The following is a 20,673-nucleotide window of genomic DNA, read 5'->3' as shown; positions in this document are numbered from 1 at the left end:
ACCGCAAATCCGTACGGAGCGCATCCAGGAACTTTTTCGGCTTTTGGAAGGCCTCGAAATAAATGGACTTTGGGTCAGGAAGCATGGCCATTGGCCAGGTGCAGTAACATAGCACAAGAAATCGCCGCACCAAAAAACAAAACAACTGCAGTGTGACAACAATGGGACAGTCGCAATCGGTTTTGTGGCAAGTGTCCTGCCCAATGGCTGCTGGCTTGTGGCAGGTCCCGGTCCCCCGGGAAAGGCTGCAACCAATGCCGGCGGCAAGAACCTGGGACGGATGGCGACTTTGTCACAGAACAAATAACTTACCCAGAAAGCCGCAGACCCAGCCCCTCGGGGCAGCGGCAACAACAAGTGACCGCTAATGTTTAGCCACATGTGGGGGCAGAGGACATGGACTGTCCTGAAAACTATTTGGAATTGCATTGTCAAAGTTTCTGCTCCAAGGTATTCAAATTTATACAACACAATAGAAAACAAGAAAGGAAGTTGCCCTCAGGACACCCATGCTTGTATACCTCTCGCAGTTTGTAATTGCAACATTTAAAATCGATCTATTTAAGTCTTAAGTATGTTTTAAGTATGTGTAAGAAAACCAAACTTTTGCTAATTCGACTTGACTATTCACAATCAACTATTCATAGAAAGATCTTTCTTAGGGGTACATGATACAGTTGTTCGATTTTAATGAAATTAAAAATATTGTTTCAAAGTTTCAAATTTGTGTATCTCAGTTTTCATTCAATTAACATGAAAATATTGAACTTTATGAATAAGGTTAGGTTGAACCGGACGACCCTCGTGGGGGGCCATTCATAGGCCAATGTGACCCTTATTTATAAATTTACTTTACTTTATAAAATCGGTCCAATGACAGCTACATATATGATATCTGACTAGTTCTTACTTATAATACTACCTTAAATAGAGATAAGTATATCATCATTCAGATCAAAAGCTAAAGGACAAGTTCGCTACATTCCTCGGGTTTGCAAAATAATAGACCAGGTTGTCTAAAATAGATATTTGTTAAAATATAACGTTTTTATCATAAATTACAAATTAAAGATTATAAAAGGTAAGGTAAACATAACGAAACAATTTTTATAATTCTATATACTTAAAAAAAAACATAATTATAGAACATTATCAACTAAAATTAAGGCCTCTGTAGTACGCTTAACAAGTTATGATAACCCTAATTTTAAGTTAAAGTTAAAATTTTTTAAGTGCCACGAATTAAATTTTAATTTAATTTATGTCTTATCGTTACCTAAATAATGGTCATGGTTCATATTTTAGGTAATTTTTCCTATAATGAAAGGCAATTTTACATTTTTTTATGTAGGTACAGTCGAGTCCCAATAATTCGAAATGGCAAGGGGATCACTTTTTTTACGAATTATACGGGAATTCGATTTATCGAGATTTCTATTTAAAGGGGCTCAAAAATGAAAGAGTCGAATAAACGGGGTACTTACATTTCATATCATGTTTACATATGTATTTAGCTTTATTAAAATTAAACAAACATAATAAATCATTATCATTATATATCATTCCTAAGTTACTTATCTTATATTTTATATTTTTTAGTGTTGGTTCATATTTTTTCCTATGTGTAGTAATGGACATACAATTCAACGAACGGGCATGATTGTATCGACTCAGGTGTTGACTCTGATCATGTACTTTATAGGGTCGAAAATGAATCTTTCACTGCGATGCAAGCTTTGGTCAATATTATAATACCCTGTTAGGGCATAAAAACACAACAATAAATGAAACACTGACGTTTATATAAGGATCGTATTGATGCGCAGTGCACATTCAGGCGTTATGCGTTTCGGTACTTAAAATGAAAAACTATTAATAGATATAAAGTCTTAAAATTAATATTTATTAGGAACATGCTTAAATCATTTCCATTTTTCTGCAATACCCAACGGAACAAGGATTTTACAGTATCAACCAAGAGAGCGCATGTATCAAATAAAATGTGGAATCTGCGACTTTTTCGAAGTGGCTGTTGATACTCTATTAAGTTAAGCAAATACACAAGCTCGAAGCATATATTGTAAGCTAATTGAGTCTCCAAATTTTGAAATTTGATTTTGAAAGATAGGAAATTTTTAATTAATTAATTAATTTTTAATGTCATAGTCTAGCGCACTTGAGTGTAGCTCTCTTGCTGTATCTCAAAAGGTGTTAGCTTGACTATAATACCTCCTCAAATGTTTAGAACTCTAATGTCTTTTGGTTATTTAGAGCTTCTGAAAGAATAATGTGACTACCGCGCATTAGTGACTAGCAGCGGGACGCCTGCTCTTCAAATATTTCAGCGATTTCTTCTTAGCATTGCACTTGACGCTCGTACTTGGCTTTTGCAAGTGAGAATTCGAAATGGATACAAAAGGCAAGCATTAGGAGCGCCTGCATCTCGAAACCCATGTGAGGGGCGGGGGCTGCACTGAAGGTGAGGATGTGGCCTGCAAGTGCTAAGTACCGTGGCGACATTAAACGCTCATGGAGCATTGGCGGGGATTGAGTTGCACTGCCATGTCTGGCCTAGGCCTGGCCTGGCACTAATTGCCCGGCCGAAGTTGTCAGTGCAAGTAACGATTATGGCCAGGAAGAAGAGGAGTTGGATCTTGTGGCAGGCACAAAGAGCTGGCGAAGGACATGGCCAAGTGCCAATTAGCAAGCAAAATAGATTGTAGTAAATTTTAATGACATATACGGCATAGTTGCTTCCGCCTCCTCCGGTCCTTGCCCTTTTTGTGCCGGGTGCTATGGTGTCCCTTTGAAGGAGCCAACTCCTTGCAAACAGTCAAAGGCGTTGACCGCCTGCCGCATCATTGAATTCAAAACGTCCAGCTCGGCGTGTGTACGGAGCCACTTCAATTAAAAAGACTTTCACCCACTACAAAAAGCCCGAGAAAATCCGGCAAAGGAAAGCAGGAAAACACTTCCGCTTTACTTCGTTTCATTTTTGTGTGCGCCTTGATAAACGTTGCAATTGCTTTGAAATTGCGCAGACGTGCAGGGACCGTGACCAGACCTGGTCCGGACTCTGTTCCAGTGCTCATGGGGAAAGGAAAAAATTGTCTGCCAGCGGCGGCGGCAGCCATTGCAGCACGACATGACTTCCGATTCGACTTGCAGGGGAATGAGGCCCCAAAGAGAGAAATCAATTCACAGCCCAGTGCCACGGACACAGCTGCTCTTCAAGTGCCTTTTTGGGCACCGCACTCTCCTAACACCCTAATCATCCTGTCATCCTGTTCCGCCTTTCCTACTATTCATACTACGAAAATGAGTAATCACATTTTGAATTGATTACAGTTCTCGGCATGATTTGTCTTGCTTTTTAAGCGATCTGTATGTTATTGGAGCTGTGATATATGCTATAATAATGTACTATACCATTGTACTAATAATATGTACTAATAATACTTGGTTATAATGTACTATACCATTGGTATCTGTTTAATGAATGCTTCTTACAGACAATAAATTTTGATTGAAGTTGCCAACATCAAAATTTATATGAATTTAAATGGAGGCGAATGATGGACGCAACATTACTAATAAATGATTGGAACGCAGGCTTAAAAGGAAATTCACTCTATGGAGTTCGAAAAATTTTTCTTACAAGGTCCAAATAGAAAATAAATACGGATAAACGTTTGTCAACATTAATCATAAAAATATTACATATACTTTTGTTTCTGTTGTTGTGTCGAGGGTTCAACATCGACATGGCGGGGATAGCTTTTCTAATGTTTTTATATATAGTGAATTCGCTCTATTGATCTTAAAAACAGTACATTTACGAAACCTTGTTAACCAGTTTAAATTATTTCTTCAATTTTTATACCCTTTCTGGGTATTATAATTTGAGTCAGAAGTTTTCAACGCACGGAAGTAGGCCCTTCCGACCATATAAAGTATATATATTCTTGATGAGCATCAACCACCGAGTCGATCTAGACATGTCCGTCTTTCCGTTTCTACGCAACCTAGTCTCTCAGTTTTTAAGATAGCTAAATGAAATTTTGCAGTTAGTCTTCTATATAGTCTCTTCATGTATAGTAGCCGAGAGCGAGAGATCACTTTTTGAGACAAACCGAACAAGAGAGGACGTATGTAAAAAAGAGCTAAGCTAAGAAGAAATAGAAAGACAAGAAAGGACAAGGACAACGAATTGTGAAATACAATCTTAAACAATAGATTAAAAAAAGAAACAATAAATAAAGTGAAATGGAAAACTAAGAGTCGGTCACATGTCTTTGTTATTAAAATTAATATTATTTTTTATAAATTATAAAGGATTATTATTTCATTCCACGTTCGAAGAAAGGCAATCCAAGTGGAAAGTTATATAATAAGTATATATATTTTGATCTAAGCGATCTTAGGACCGAAAGTCGATCTAGCTTGACACGGTTGTCCATTTGTCCGTCTGTGGGATTCCATAAGAAGTCTGTCGCTTCACTCTAGGCGTGTCTAAATAGAGACTGTTCAGATTGGCCCGAAGTATGCGAAAAGATTTGAAATTAATCTTTTACTCTCACTTATACGTCGAACAACCGATAAAGTCATAGCAAAATGCCTTTTCAAAATAAATTTAATTATTAATTTATACAATAATACTAGATCATTTTGTTAATACAAATTAAGTCGATATTTTATATCTTCAAACTTTTTAGCGTCAATCTTATTAAACGGAGTTTTTCCCTGTGTGTCGCGTTTCAAGAATAGTGAAAATAAAAACAACAAGAAACTAAACTTTTGCGGTTTTCAACAGTTTTTTGTCCTTCAAATTTGAAACGCCAACGACATTAGCCTAAATATTGTGAAATTAGTTAATAAGTACGACTATATAAATAGAAAGCTATGCAAACGTCTCTTATAGTAGAAGGTAAAAATACGAATCGTGGATTCCAATGACTAAAATATCTTTTGTTTAAATTTTTGATTGTTTTTATACAAAGACTTGATACGTGCTTTAAAATTTTTCAATGAGTTAACTTAGAGTACCCAAAAGCTTGTGAGCAAACTAGACATATCATAGTTGTGGGAATTGAATTAAACGATCCTTGAATACATCGAAACAAACTATGGTAAAAAAATATAAATGTTCAACTATTCTTTACAATTATATGAATACAAATTTATATAATAATGTACCTGTTGTGTAAAATATCGCTGTAATAGTAAATCATTATTAGGTACTCCATGGTCGCGTTGATATCATTCCTGTGTGCTTCTACCTTTGGTAAAAACAGCTTCATTTGTTGCGGTATATAGAATTTAAAAGTGATCTGCGAGACAATAATAATTAGAATTATAAAAACTCGTTCTCGTTTGTTTCTTTTTCTTATATGGATAATGTCCGTGTTCTTGACGAATTTGTAAACGCTGAATTGAAGTATCTAAAATTTGAAAATTCCACTCATATTCGACCATCTGTAACACATAATATTCTCGGTAAGTTCAATGTGAAAGCATTGCACTTTTCAATCTCCTGCAACTTTAATTGAAACTATTTTTGCGAAAAATCTACTTAATGCTAAAGACGATGCAATATGTCGTTCCATTAAGCAGTCGGCGTTACAAGTGTCTTGTGTGTTGTTTTCTTCAAATGAGTTAAAGACAATTTTAAACTTTTGCAAAGATCCGTTTAAAGATGTAGCTACTGAACAATTCCTAATAAGAAGCTAAAAAGCTTAAATTTGTTTGAAGACCCAAAGTCGATTTTAATTGATGAAAAAATTACGAAAATAACATTACATGGAAATCCTACATTAGGTAGATAACAATTTAGTATTATTCATATGCCATTAAGCTAAATGTTTATGAAATTCATAAACTGTTGGATTATACTTTGGAAAATATAAGAAAGAGTTTAAATAATGAAAGTGTTTTAAATTTAGATAGCCTAAAAAATGAAATCTCCGACAATAATGATCTAGTTGAAAACAATTATTTAGAAACTTGTGTAAATTATTCATGTATATTTAACAACTTAAAATATTTCGATTCGTCTCAAATTTATAAATTTTAAATTTCTTTTGATGTAATGCACGATTTATTTTAGGGTGTATGCTTTTATGACGTGTGTAAAGTTTTAGTATCACTTATTGACTCTACAAAGTAGTTAACTTAGACATAGTATATAATAGAAAAAAACTGTTTGCTGTTGGAGAAACGGAAATGACTTATTTATCTGTTCCTTTAACTATTAATCGCTTAAAATCAAATAATTTAAAAATAACTGGAAGTGAATCTGCTTTTTTCATTCATTTCTTGCCTTTTATGGTAGGTGATTAAATAAAAAAAATAAAATAATAAAATGCGGTCATTTAAAATACTTTTGGAGTATGCGTTTTAGAGCTAAGCATAAGGTGGCCCAAATACATATATTTTAATAGCATAAAATATCTGCCCATTTCAATAACAATTAAAAACGCTTTCAAATTTGCTAATTTTTTAGTAAAGAATAAAAATGAATTGAGCCCAACTTTTGTTTACAATAATATTGACAATTTTATAACAAAAGATAAATTTAATGACCTCTTTAATGAACGTGATTTAAACTTCGAAGATATGTATGATCTAACTTTTAAGGGAACGCGATATAAAACAAATTATTACGTTGCTTTTAACATAGAGTCATTCACATTATATAAAATAATGAACATTGTCCTATTGAAAAATGAAAAAGTTGTTATTATTTGTAAACAAATACGTGTAAAAGGTTTTGACAGTCATTTTAGAGCTTACGAAATTGGTTCTTTAGTTGACATAATCTCATTACATCTTTATTCATTACAAAATGGGAAAATATATACAAGATTAAAATATCAATAACCATATTAAATATTAAAGTAGACAATACACTTAATATAATTAATAAAATATATGTAAATAATAATAATAATAAATAATATAATTAAATTTATCGTTAATCTTAAAACTGAATATAAAATATTAATTAAAGAAAATTTCAGCCGACGGATCTTAATTTAATAGCATTTGGGAATAAAATTGTTAAGAATTTTAGGGATTAAAACAAGAATTCTTGGAGTTCAAATAGTTAAGAATAGTCGGGACTGATGCAAGAATTTTTGGGATTACAAAACAATTAATCAAATGAACAATTTTGGTATTAAAATATTCAAGAACCGTCATGATTGAATCGAGAATTTTGGGGATTAAAACATTTTAGGAAGACTCAGGATTGGAATTAGCAATTTTGGAATTAAATATTTAAGAACAGTCATGATTGAATCAAGAATTTTAGGGATACAAAATCTATAAATTGGTGAAAATAAGAAATCCGGACTTGGCCCGAAATCGTGCCTACTTAAACAATATCCCGGATTTTTTTGTGTGTAGTATATGGGATTCTCACGTTCTGACTTAAAACAGGCAATGAAACTGGCTGTTACAAGCAATAACGTGTTTCGAACTCTTTGACCAGGCCATAAGAGCTCGGCTGAGTTCCAATCGGAACGGGGGGTTGAATGATTGAAATGGCTGTGAGGGCATCAGGCGGTACGGCGGGGGCCTTGGAGGACTCTTCCTAACCACAAACCTTCATTGTTGTTACAGGCAGCCATTCTCTAGTGCTGCCGATAAAATAAATTTGCATATGAATTGAGAATTAAGAACCTTTTGCACATCGTGCCCCCTCTGTGCGCTGCTCTATCTGCGCTCCCCTTTTCCTATTGCCAACATTTTTTTAGGGCCGAGACCGTTCTGTATGTGGGAGTTTTGATGTTGGCATTGCGGCTGCTGTTTGGCCTCTGAATTAGAGCCCACACACGTCCTGCCCCCTCCTCTCTTCGTGGCTCTTCCATATCAGCCGAGTGTGAATGGCTTATTTCCGTGTTGCCTTTTTTGGCCGAATTTTGAAATTTGTATTTGGCCTTTTTGAGCCAACACTTTCATACGCTGGCTCCCGGCAAAAGACAAAAAGGGAATACCCCGACAGAAAAACAACTCTTTAGGGCTATTGAAATCGAAAATGTTTTCCGACTGATGCGATAAAAATGAGCACGATTGGGTTGGAAGGATTCTGACCAAGGGAGAGAAGATTATAGGTTTGAAATTACTTTTTTTCCCCCTTATTTGAGTTGAACTATTGCTCATGAGTTGCCTTTTGAATGATTGAATTTCTAACGTCGTTTGAATGCATTCTCATGCGCAAGATAAACTTTTAATAGGATAAACTCCTGTTTAGTGTCTTGGTTACCTCTGATCTTATTGTAATTCATTATTAGGATGTTTCAAATGTGCTTGACTGTATCGAAAGGATGCTAAATGTATCTAAAGGAACTCCACTAAACCCTGATAAAATGTTCGACTCCAACCTCGAACAGCAACTGAATGTGTCGATGTTTCTTTTTGTTTCTTATGTTTGGGGGCATTTGTGAAACTTTCGTCGGGCTCGTGGAATTGCTCGTTTAACTCATTTAACTTTTGTGCTTGGGTTTCGGGCTGTGTGTATGTGTGGACAAGTGGTATTTTTTTTGTTTTGCGTGTAAAGTTTGCATAAATTTCAGCAACAAGAAAAGTTAATAATGCCAGCAGGCAAAGTCGAGCTGGGGCGACAATGAAAATAATTCAATTAAAACACTTTTCCCAGCTTTGGGGTTTCCCCCATTCGCCCCCTAATTCCCTCAGCCCCGCCCAAAGCCGTTGTGTGCATGTCAAGTTACAATTTCGCCGAACCAAATTAACACATACACCGGGCGGCAGGCAGGAGGGTGTGCGGATGGCCGCGAGGCATTCTCCACACAGACTCCTAGCCGGGCGCCCAGGATCCCGGCTGCAGTCCGTCCGGCCCTTCTCCCTCGGCTGTTTCTTTGGACAGGGTGCGACATCTATGCCATGTTTACTTTGCTACTTAGGGCCATTGTTGTTGTTGCTTAAAGCCGGAAAGTGGCTTCGCTTGCTGGAAATTTAAATGCTTGGCCTGTCCTGGCTTATTCCGAGGAACATTTGGGCCAAAACCCTTGTGTACTTTTTGGGTGTTCAGTGTATTGTTTTAAGAACTGATTGTTTCGCCTAGAGATTATGGTTCTGTGTCATGTCGGACTCCGGGTGCGCCTACTTCTGAAAGGGATTTCGCAGTCGAATCATGGTGTGACCTTTGTTTGTTTGCAGAGTCCTGAAATTTTACAATTTTAAATCTTTGCACCATGCAACAATTTTTAAAACACTAGTTTTATTGGCTACAATATATGTATGTATATACTTACATAAATTCATTATAATATGCTTAGGTATCTGTGACAAATTATAAAATATTATAATAAATTATAATTATCATTCATCAACCTCAAATTATATAATTCTTTTTCAGGCTCCTTCCTTCATAAGTATAATTTAAGGTCGAGGTTATCAATGAAATCACAATTAAATTTAAAATAAAATAAAACAAACCAAATAAAAACAGCTTCAATAACTTGAAAATAGAAGAATAAACCTTTGATTCAAATAAAGATAAATGATCAATGAAATCACAATTAAATATAAAATAAAATAAAACAAACCAAATAAAAATAGCTTCAATAACTTGAAAATAGAAGACTAAACATTTGATTCAATTCATTTCATTAGGTTCTTTTTTCCCCTTTTTATCGTAGTTTAACATAAACATAACATAAATTTTCATTGTGGTTTGAAGTCTTCAAAAAAAAAAAAACAAAGAAAAGGATTTTCGAAAAATTTGTAAAACGAAACAATTTGCGAAAAAATTAAGGAAGGAAGATCGAGAGTAGTCTTACAAAACGTTTTATACGTCGTACAGGACCGTTTGATTTATTAATTATACCGGTAAAAGATAAACGGATCCGAATCTGTGTCAATATATATTAAAGCTTTGTGGGCATTTTAAATATCCTGGGATAAGGATTTCATATTCTCTTGGTGAATGTTGACGTGCACTTTATGCCAGTTCAAAAACTCAGTTGGATGGACACATCATCAAGGTGCCAACCGGCTTTAACTAATGAAGTTATAGAGCGACCTATTTAGTCTTAAATAACGAAATTTAAAGTCTCGTCTCTTTCAAAATCTTCCGTCAGCGGACTTTAAGAATTTTAAGGAAATTTAAAACCAATTCTGTTAAAAACCATCATCTTCTCAACAACTGTAAGAGAATTGGTGGTGTGTTCTCACAAACCTTTTTGTTGTTCGCTGCTGTTTGTCCCCTTACAAGGTGAGATGAGTTTTCAAAACTTAGAACTTTCTCCATTTTAATTTGTAAAATTTTAACTATATATGTGCATAATAATTAATTTTAATAGCTAGTAACAAATAAATGAGACTATTAAATTCCGGCGCAAAACATAATAAAGTTTAACGTCAAGGCCTGAACGCAATTAAATTCGTATTACTACCTTCCTTCCTCGTTCTTCATCTCAAATTCCGTAGCAGAAATAAAGTTAATAAAGTTGTTTCACACTATTTCAAAAGCTTTACAATCATTTTGATTCACCCACAAACAACGCTCTTTTTGGCGAAAATAACACTAAAATAGTAAAGCCTCGCCAAAATCTCGCTCAATTGGGACTCGCGCCAAATAATCGGAAATAATTTATCCATTTTTATGTCGCTTAACCCTTTAATACCGTACACATGGCTTTCGAGTTTTCAGCAATTTCTCCCATTAAAAATGGTTTTCCATAATTTTTTACTTTTACAGCATTGAAGTGCAAAATGGGGAGAAAATACGAATTGATAGCGCACGAGTTCAGGCTCGTTAAAAATCAATCCCCCGGTGGGGCGAGCGGTGCGGTGGCGGTGGCGGTACGGCGAAGGTGTCGCTGGCCATGTCCCGGCGGCCTGTACTCCTCGTGGTCAATATGTGCGACTGTAAGTCCATATAGGCGTCGGTCCTGCCGTCATTCTGCTATCTATGTATATATTCTCCCCCTCTGAAGGGATGTCAGGCTTCAGGCTGTATGTGTTTGTCTGGATGCTACTGTGAATATATGGGAATGGTTTTGTCATATCGATGCACCCCTCCCTGCACTACCGAAAAGTTCCCTACATGTCCAGCTTGATCTTGTTGTACAACGGGAAGGTATGACCAATAAAAAGTGCACTAGAATATCCTAAATTAAAATCAAAAATATATACAAACTTCCTGGATAAACTTACATATGTGTATATGTATATTGCATTCAGTATGTAGGGCATTGACAAGTCACTCTTGTCCATAAGCTTTGCCATTTTTTTCCGTAATTCTGCATGGAAATCACCACAAGCTGAGGCGCAATGAAGCGCAACGTCCACGCGACATTTCCAATTTACGCGGCATCTATACAGGGCCATGTCGAGCGATGTGACCAAGGCCATGACTCTAACCCCAAAAATTGGTCCGATGTAACGCCACAACAAAGAACGTTAATTGACGCCAAAATGCTGCTGCGAAATAAAAAAGAAACATAAAAACCGAATCTGCCCGGTGGAGCGAAACGGAAAAGAGGCGAATCGTTGGCGGAGGAGCATCGGAAAAGAGAAATCGTCCGGTGTCCTGCCGGAGCTCGGTGAATTTAAACGCTCCTGCGACCCAAGCCGGTGCGATCCGAGGTGAGCCAGCCCAAAGCGAGGCTCAAGTGGCTTTATTAACCCCTTGAGAGGTCGACGGGGATCCCCACGACCCGGCACTCCATTTCTGCCGGTCCGTTCACCGAGTGGGCGTGTTTGAATCAGCACACGTGATTAATGGCCTTTAATTATGTCAAAGCGCGACGGAAGGCCTCCGACCAGAACCTGAGTTCAACGGTATGCCAGTTAAACGCTTGACATTAAAAAATTGACACCGTTTGGGGTGAAATGTCGGCGACGTTCCTCGGCCTCCCACCATCGCCCCGTACCGCCAGACCCATGTTTTTGCCTCTGACAACTGTCTGGCACACGTAACCGGGCTCCCTGCCAGTTCGCTTGTCAGCTCCCAGCGCCCCCTCCCCCGGAACAAATTTAAAATCCAAACACCCGCCCACACAAGGACACCGTGCCGAGAAACTCCTTCGGACATTCGTTACCCAGCCGTGATTGTGTGGGCGTTTGTCTCGCTTGTCGCTTTTAATGAAAGCGTCATAAATTATGTTGCAGTTGACGAAAGCAACGTCGAAGCTTCCGTCTACAAACGGGGCTCCCATGGCAGGGGTTCAGACTGCGGGGTCATTTAGCATATGTGTAAACAGAGGCCCTTTCAAAAGAAGGGGATCTCACAATGATATACAAAATTTAAGGTAGAATACGTATGCTGAGTACGAAATATGTTCGTATCTATATGCATTAGTAAAGTATTAAAATAAGGTCTTGAAGAGAGATTTCTTTAAAATACACGATTGTTAAAGTTTGTATGCGGATAGGTTTTCATTTGAACAAATTAAACATCCAGGAAGAAGCAAAAATGTGTTTTTGTGCTGAGAGTTGAACACTTTTATATCAAAAATATCCTTTCTTGGCTTATAAAGCCATGTATATATAAACATAGAAACTGGTCCCAGTTTGAGGTAGATAAGTAGAGAATAATGCACAGAATATATGCATGTCCCATGGGTTCATGTCATAAAGGCTACTGCCAACATATGTTTATGTAGATTTCAATCTCCTTAAAATATAGTCATCGAGTATAAACATTACAAAAAAAAAACCCAAACCTCGAGACAGCCAAACCAATTTCTAAATAAAATAAAGAGTAATGTATATTAAAGTTATGGTAAACCTTAAGCAATAAAGAGACTTTAACGAATATCTGTTTTATGATTGCTTATTGGTTATTTACTTCCACAGCCTCTCTGACATCTTGAGAGTGCTGTTATATTTACTTAAAGTTATAGTAATTAAAAAATCATTAAATCAGATTTGACTGATTACATTTTAATCAAAAGGTTTCTATATTACCATATAACACTGCGGAAGTTATTCCAATTTTATTCGCAACAATAATTTCCATACATCTAAGTTCGCATATATTAAAATTATCAAAAAACTTTTGACTGAATTCACTGGATTAAAATCATATAAAAAATGATTACAGTCTCCTCACATCTGTACTCTTAGGAATATCCGCCTAGAACAACACATAAATGAGGTAGCTGATATAAACGGTGAAGAAGAGTATGCAGAAGTTGGTCTTTCCATCGGCAATAAACGCCTGCCACAAGTTGTAGTTCCTCCAATGCGGATCCGGAATCGAAGAATTCACGGACTCGATATACGACATTTTTCGCTCCACCGCTACTCCATTTGGTGGCTCATTGCTAATCTGCACGATTCTCCGTGATGTGCCCTGGGCAAGGGCAGAGGATTTTCTCGGCAGCAGGTGAGCGCGCCGAAAATGGGAAGCTGTGGATGTGGCTGCGAGGGCGGGCGAAATCATCAGACTCAGCAGAATGAGCCACACTATAGACATTCCCGCATCCGAGTGTTATTCTTGGCCAACAATCCGAGATCAACTGGAGAACGTCTTCTGCGTAATCCACGGAGCGAGCAATCATCTAACCCAAAGAGAGTGGATTGTCTGTTTTCTGTTTGCATACCTCACAGGTGTTTTGATAATGCGCTCGTTTCTGTATCTACTTTGAGGGCCCTTTGCTAAGCCCATGACTTGACCTCTCAATGCTGTTTCTTTTTTTATGTATATCTAGAGTCAGTAGATTAGACTGGTATGTCAAGGAGCATATATAACAATTAAATTCGGAAATAAAAACTATACTAGATAGATTACATTATTTAAAAATTAACTAAAATAATATATGTTGATTATATGGATAAAATAAAAAACCTTGTAGTTGTAAATAAGCTACCATTCAACACTCAGCTATAAAAAGGCCATCAAGTTAAATGATTTTTGCATAATAAATCAGATTTCTATCGAAATATACAGATTCTGTATTACAGAACTTAACTCCAGAAAATAAGAAATCAAAACTCTTATTTTCGCTTAAAAAATGATCGCAATAGTTATTTCTGCAATACTTGTAAATTTTAGATTTTCACACTATATTTGAAAGGGGAAAATAGTCACGGAAGGGAACGGGAACGATTTGCTTTTGAATTATTACGGGCACTTGCAACAATTATAAACATATGTACATATACCGATAAACTTTCATATACATAAATCACAATTTAAAACAGCACATTCTATAATTTTCAACTAAAATTATAATGCAAGCTGTACATACAAATGTATATATTACAAATAATAAAATAAATAGAATAGTTTGACGTACTACTTCGAACGCGTTTTGTCCCATGTCTGTTATTATTTACAATTCTGCTTTTATGATCTTTTATAATTTTTTGTTTGGCCATAGGTTAATAAGTAATTCAAATACGACAAATATTTTTTTAAGCGAGAAGGAATTTTGTTTTATGCACAGTAATTATCACAATTACTAAATTTGACATAAACGAAAATTCAAAAATTGTTCCATGGAATTCGAAAAGATGGAATAGAAGCTGCAACAGGTTCTAGATTCATTATTTTCAATTGAGTCTGAGCAAAGACTCTATAATAACAAGATGCAAAACGAGCACATTTCAGTTAAACATTTCATTGTTATATTCTGGCCTTTCATCTATCTACTTCAACGCAATATAAACTTATCATCAACATAATGGTAAATCCCCACAGTCTGATAATAATACCTCCTTGGCCATCTTTAGAAAAAAGAATATCCTTTACTATTTGTATCAACAGCCATTACTATTTGGGAAATCAAATAATTATAAAAGTTCAGCCCAGAGTCATGTTCGCTGGCTTTGGCGGTGTCTGGAGCCGAGGCAGAACTTGAGGAAAACTTTTGCCCAAAAGGTGAAGCAGTGAAAAGTTTTTCCAACTAGCCAAAATTTCATTTAGGCGCATTTAGGCGGCAGTTAGTGGAAGGGACGAGAACGCAGGATGCCCAAAGAGCGTTTAAATCAAATCCAGGCATGGTTTCTTAAAGCCTTTCACTGCGATGCATGCACAGAAATCATATTTGGGCACAGATTTTATGCTGCCTCAGCGCCGGCTGAAAAACTTTTATGCCAGCACTGCAGGACCAAAACTTTCGCCTCGGTCGCACTGGAATCAGGCTCCAGTCCGTCCCCCGCCACTGTCTCCGCCGACCACCCGACCGCCTTTGTGCCAATTCGAGTTGCAGAACTCCAGCGAAGCGTGTGAAATGCGGCACAGCATAGTTAGGCCTTGAAGCTAGCGCCTCTTTGATGGATTCGTGCCCAAATGGGGGCAGACCGAGGATGCCAGGGAACCCTTTGCCCAGCATTTTCATTTAGCCAGGCCCTGACGCAGACTTGCTAAAAATCCAGCATTTTGTTTCGTTACTGTACTTCATTTTTTTGTTGCATTTATTTATGTTTTACTGCTTCTCGCTGGACAACTACCACCCACTTGGGTTTATCCCTGGAGCTGACGGATCAGACGGCGCTGCCTCTGGAGCAACTGCTCCATCCTGCGCCTCCTGCGCTCCTGGCGTTGCCGCCGCTCCTGCCGGCGACGACGCTCGCGACGCAGACGACGGCGACGGGCACGGCGCCTGGCCGCCGCAGATGAGGATGAAGAGGAGCTAGCGGTGGTGCTGTCCGAGGAGGACGAGGAGGCTGCGGTGGTGGTGTCCGAAGAGGAGGAGGCTGCGGTGGTGGTGTCAGAGGAGGAGGCCGCAGTGGTTGTCGTGGCCGCCTCGGTAGTCGTGGTGCTGCTAGCACCATAGCCCTCCTGGGCCAGGAGGAGGCACCCGAGCACGCCAAAGACCAAAGCGAATACGAAACGCATTGTGATGTGTCTGATCTGTGTCATTGTACCGGCTTATATACGCAATCTGGTTCAAGAATACTTAAGCCTTGTAATAGAAATAGTTTGGCTTGTTCAATAATTGGAAATGTTTGCACAGCTTCCAATTTTGACTGACATTGGCTTCCCCAATGTTCTGCTAGTAAGGTCATCTAGCTTGAAGATTTTTTCTTCCATGATGGAATAAAGGCTGTAATGCATTAAAGTCACTGCTATGGCAAATTTAAAATTTTAGACTTTTCACAGTTTTAAGAAGTGAATGAGTGGAAGGAGGTATAGCAATTTTATATTATTCCACAATTTTGTGTAAAATTTTATGAAAATCGGGCTACTATATTATATATGTAGCTCCCATAGGAACGATCGAGAAATTAATACAATTAAAAATTATACATTTTTCATTTTTCAACAGATGTTGATCAAATTTGACATACAGCCAGTTTATTTTAGTTATGTGTCAAATTTTATGAAAATCGGACGACTATATCTTATAGGTGCCATACAAACGATCGTTAGATGTGGAGGAAAAATGCAGATCTGTGAATGTAAAACTGCAAACTTAATATGTATAGGTTAATAAAATGAAAGCAGGTATTACTTCATTGTTTTTTAACATAAATATATATCATTATCTGCAAGGGTAAATAAACTTCGTCCTTTCGATGTTAGCGCCCTTTCTTGTTTTAATTCAATTTTAGTCCCGGTCGTTCGCGACATTTTAGAGAGCTATAATTTAAACTAAAACTGTACGAATATTGGTGATCGCATATGTCCTTTTGCACTTTATATTGAGTCTGCATTCTCTGTGTGATATTAGAAAGCAAAAGTAAAAGCACATTTGATGGTTTTTTAGCTCATTTTGAGGCCTGCACTTGGTTTAATCTTATCCACCGAATGCCCCTCTCGTTTTGGACATGCTGGTGCTTATATGTTACAACACTAATTTATTCCGTCTTGAAAAGGATCTCTGAATGAACATCGACAACCTTAAACTGTGGCTAAAATTTGTAGGTTCCCCATAATTTACATTTACCTTGAACTTTTTAAAATTGTGCGTTTTGCTTAAAATTACCTAATGTATCTAATATATTCAAGTAATATAGAGAATTTCAGTTAGATTACAAAACACATACATAATTCTCAACATTTATTCCATTATTTGAATTGATTTGCAGTAGGGAAATATACTATTCTAAGGAAATACATCGTCCGGATCTTAACCACGCAGCTGGTTGATGCGACGACGCTGGTTCTGGAGCTCCTGGCGGAGCCTCTGTGTCTGGCGCTGCCTCCTGCGCTCACGGCGCTGGCGCTGGCGGGCCAGACGACGGCGGCGGGCACGTCTGCGCCGCCTGGCAGCCGCCGAAGAGGTCGAAGAGCTGGTGGTGGTGTCGGAGGAGGTGGAAGCGGCGGTGGTGGTGTCGGAGGAAGTGGAGGCGGCGGTGGTGGTGTCGGAGGAGGTGGAAGCGGCTGTCGTGGTGGCCGCCTCCGTGGTGGTGGTACTGCTGGCACTTCTGCCCTCCTGGGCCAGGAGAAGGCAGCCAAAGATGGCAAAGATCATTACGAACGAGAAGCGCATGCTGAATGTGTCTGTCGGGTTCAATTATCTGTGCCTGCTTTTATACCCAATTTTGAGAGTGGGAGTATTTTCAATTGTTGTAAACTAGTAAATAGTAAGTTTTGATATTTGCTTTTACTTAGTATGGTTTGCATAGCTTGATCGGAATTTACCAAACAGACCTTGTATTACGTACGTACATATGTATGTAGGTGTATTTGTTAACCTGCGTCATTTTAAGCTTCCGGTAAAGGATTCATATAAAATGATTCGCGTTCGGATTATCGTCAGAACAGTCTTACAATGCGCCTATCGTGGGTCTTGCTTTTGGCCCTTTTGGGCTGCCTACTGCTCGCCCAGCAGGGATGCAGTGAGGATACCACCACTTCCACGGAAAGCACCAGCTCCGCCGATGACACCACCTCTACCACTGCCGCCTCTTCGTCCCCCTCCGAGACAACCGAAGCCTCCGGCTCCACTGGCAGTGACGCTACAACGGCGGCGTCGTCTGCCACCACCACCACTGCGTCGTCCTCTTCCTCTTCCTCGTCCAGCGCAGCTGCCAGGCGGCGCAGGGCAGCCGCACGCCGACGACGTCAAGCCCGCCAGCGGCGCAGGCGTCAAGCGCGCCAAAGGCGCCGCCGTCAAGCGCAGCGTAGGAGGCAGAGGCAGCGTCGTAACAGACGGGGATGAGCGTTCAGCTATAAGTTATGCCCCACGTGAAAGCTGCTCCTCAGAATTACATATTTTAAAATAAAGAACATTCACAATATTAAAAAAAGTTCCCTAATTGAAAACAATATGAACTCACTCAGAGAGCATCATCATTGAAAATCAGACGACATACTTTGCACAACAAAATAGATTGTTCGGCTAATATTTATATTAATTGGTATTACAGAAAGGTATAAACATTATTTGAAGCCAAGTTTTGTTCTTGAAAATACAAAAATTGAAAAGCCAATTTATGCCTTGTAGGACTTCTATAATTTAGATTTAGCGACATGAGCAACTCAATGTCGATTTACCCTTAAACCAAATGAGATAAGAATAAATTAACCAGGTTGTCCTGATATGAATTAATTAAGGAAGAAAATAAATCAATTATCGAATTGATCAGATTTAATAAAACGCCATATGATGAAAATTAAGCAGTTTATTTTATACTTGAAAATCAGACCATTTCGATTAAATTCATAGAAAACAAGAAAGGAAGCTAACTTCCGCACGCCGAAGTTTATATACCCTTGCAGATAGAACTTCTATGAATAGGAATAAATGATATATATTTGTGTTAAAAACAATGAAGTAATACCTGGTTTCATTTTGTTCAACTATACATATTATATTTGCAGTTTTACATTCACAGATTTGCATTTTTCTTCTACATCAAACGATCGTTTGTATGGCACCTATGTGATATAGTTGTCCGATTTTCATGAAATTTGACGCCAAATTTAAGACTAATATAAAATGGCTATACCTTAAATTTGATGAAAATCTGTTGAAAACTGAAAAGGTTATAATTTTTAATTGTATTAATTTCCCGATCCTATTGGAGCTATATGATATAGTAGTCCGATTTCTATAAAATTTTACACAAAATTTTAAAGTATAATAAAATGGCTATATTTTTAATTTGATCCAATTCTATTGAAAACTGAAAATGTTAATAATTTTTTTGTAAAAATTTTCCGATCATTCATATGGCAGCTATATGATATAGTCGTCCGATCCGGCCCGTTTCGACATATATACGAGTGAGAGTATATAGAGTCAGAGTATATAGATAGCTTCAAAACTGAGAGACAAGTTTGCGTAGAAACGGACAGATGGACTGAAGGACAGACGGACAGCCGGACATGGCTAGATCGACTCGGCTGTTGATCCTGATCAAGAATATATATACTTGATATGGTCGGAGGTGCAGTTTGCACTGCGTTGCAAACTTCTGATTGAAATTATAATACCCTGTAAGGGTAAAATAAACAATAGGCGAGCTATAAACACTTTTAAGTATAATTTCACAGCTCAACTTTGACTAATTTATTTAGGTTCTCATTAAAATTTGCAGGTTTTTTATCAAATCTAAAAGCATAATATGTAACTACAGCGAAGATAGATAGATTTACTAAGAGACTTACATACAAAATTCATTCAGAAAGCTTAAAAACTGAGAGACGCATTTTGGGTAAAAACGGACAGACGGACATGGCTGGATTGACTCGGTTGTTGATGCTAATCACTACATATGGTTGGAAATGCAGTTTGCGATGCAAAATTTTGAATAAAATCACTTCTGCTAAAATTATAAAACCCCGCAATGGTGATATTAATTTAATAACACTCAGAACATTTTAATTTATGTTGGACAATATTCGTTACCGTACCCAAATATTTAATATTAAGCTTAGTGAAATTTTTTAAATTAAAAATTAATTCATTATATTCTTTAAACCAGCAATCGTGGCGTTTTCCCAAAAGCTTATATATTTTAATAAAAAGCAAAGGCAATACAAATGTTAAGAATATATAGATTTTGCTTATTTTATTTGCATATAACCAGAATTTTAAAGACCACCTTTTAAAATGATGTAAACAAAGTCGAAAATATATGTACATTCTTAGCAGTGGCACAACAGGTTATTTTTGAATTAAAATTTAAAAGAAACTTTTAAAAACATTTGCTCAAGTTCATAAAACAAATTTGATTAAAAAGCTGTTCAAACATAGTCAAATGTCAAGTGTAAGATGGCGTAGTTACATTGAACACAACTCTGTGGACACTGGAGTATAAAAGCGCTCTAGCATAGCCAGATTAAACATACAATCATGCGCTTCACGTTCGTACTGATCTTTGCCATCTTTGGCTGCCTTCTCCTGGCCCAGGAGGGCAGAAGTGCCAGCAGTACCACCACCACGGAGGCGGCCACCACGACAGCCGCTTCCACCTCCTCCGACACCACCACCGCCGCCTCCACTTCCTCCGACACCACCACCGCCGCTTCCACCTCCTCCGACACCACCACCAGTTCTTCGACCTCTTCGGCGGCTGCCAGGCGGCGCAGACGTGCCCGCCGCCGTCGTCTGGCCCGCCAGCGCCAGCGCCGTGAGCGCAGGAGGCAGCGCCAGACACAGAGGCTTCGCCAGGAGCTCCAGAACCAGCGTCGTCGCATCAACCAGCTGCGTGGTTAAGATCCGGACGATGTATTTCCTTAGAATAGTAAATATTTGAAATATAAAAAAAAATGTGTGAGAATTATGCTTTACTTTTCTTATTTGG

General features: G+C 37.8%; 5 protein-coding genes across 5 annotated transcripts; 2 read left to right on the top strand and 3 right to left on the bottom strand.

Annotated features, from left to right (window-relative positions):
- Positions 1–12,932: 12,932 nt before the first annotated feature.
- LOC110190288 (uncharacterized) lies at positions 12,933–13,741 on the bottom strand. The gene has a single exon (XM_020960665.2). It carries the CDS (start codon positions 13,445–13,447, stop codon positions 13,106–13,108), a length of 342 nt encoding a protein of 113 aa, XP_020816324.2. The 5' UTR covers positions 13,448–13,741; the 3' UTR covers positions 12,933–13,105.
- Positions 13,742–14,701: 960 nt separating this feature from the next.
- LOC110190286 (uncharacterized) lies at positions 14,702–16,194 on the bottom strand. The gene has a single exon (XM_020960663.2). It carries the CDS (start codon positions 15,836–15,838, stop codon positions 15,440–15,442), a length of 399 nt encoding a protein of 132 aa, XP_020816322.1. The 5' UTR covers positions 15,839–16,194; the 3' UTR covers positions 14,702–15,439.
- An 854-nt stretch (positions 16,195–17,048) lies between these two features.
- Positions 17,049–17,411, bottom strand: LOC110190359 (uncharacterized). The gene has a single exon (XM_020960768.2). The coding sequence runs from the start codon at positions 17,409–17,411 to the stop codon at positions 17,049–17,051; it is 363 nt and encodes a 120-aa protein (XP_020816427.2).
- Positions 17,412–17,693: 282 nt separating this feature from the next.
- Positions 17,694–18,083, top strand: LOC110190028 (uncharacterized). The gene has a single exon (XM_086828942.1). The coding sequence runs from the start codon at positions 17,694–17,696 to the stop codon at positions 18,081–18,083; it is 390 nt and encodes a 129-aa protein (XP_086685068.1).
- Positions 18,084–20,128: 2,045 nt separating this feature from the next.
- LOC110190341 (uncharacterized) lies at positions 20,129–20,586 on the top strand. Its single transcript, XM_020960740.2, has one exon. The coding sequence runs from the start codon at positions 20,223–20,225 to the stop codon at positions 20,583–20,585; it is 363 nt and encodes a 120-aa protein (XP_020816399.1). The 5' UTR covers positions 20,129–20,222; the 3' UTR covers position 20,586.
- The last annotated feature ends 87 nt before the right edge of the window (positions 20,587–20,673 follow it).

The sequence above is a fragment of the Drosophila serrata genome, unplaced genomic scaffold, assembly GCF_035046125.1.
Source record: "Drosophila serrata isolate PLE 108 unplaced genomic scaffold, ASM3504612v1 contig_17, whole genome shotgun sequence".
NCBI lineage: Eukaryota > Metazoa > Arthropoda > Insecta > Diptera > Drosophilidae > Drosophila > Drosophila serrata.
This window is presented reverse-complemented; position numbering and strand designations above follow the sequence as displayed.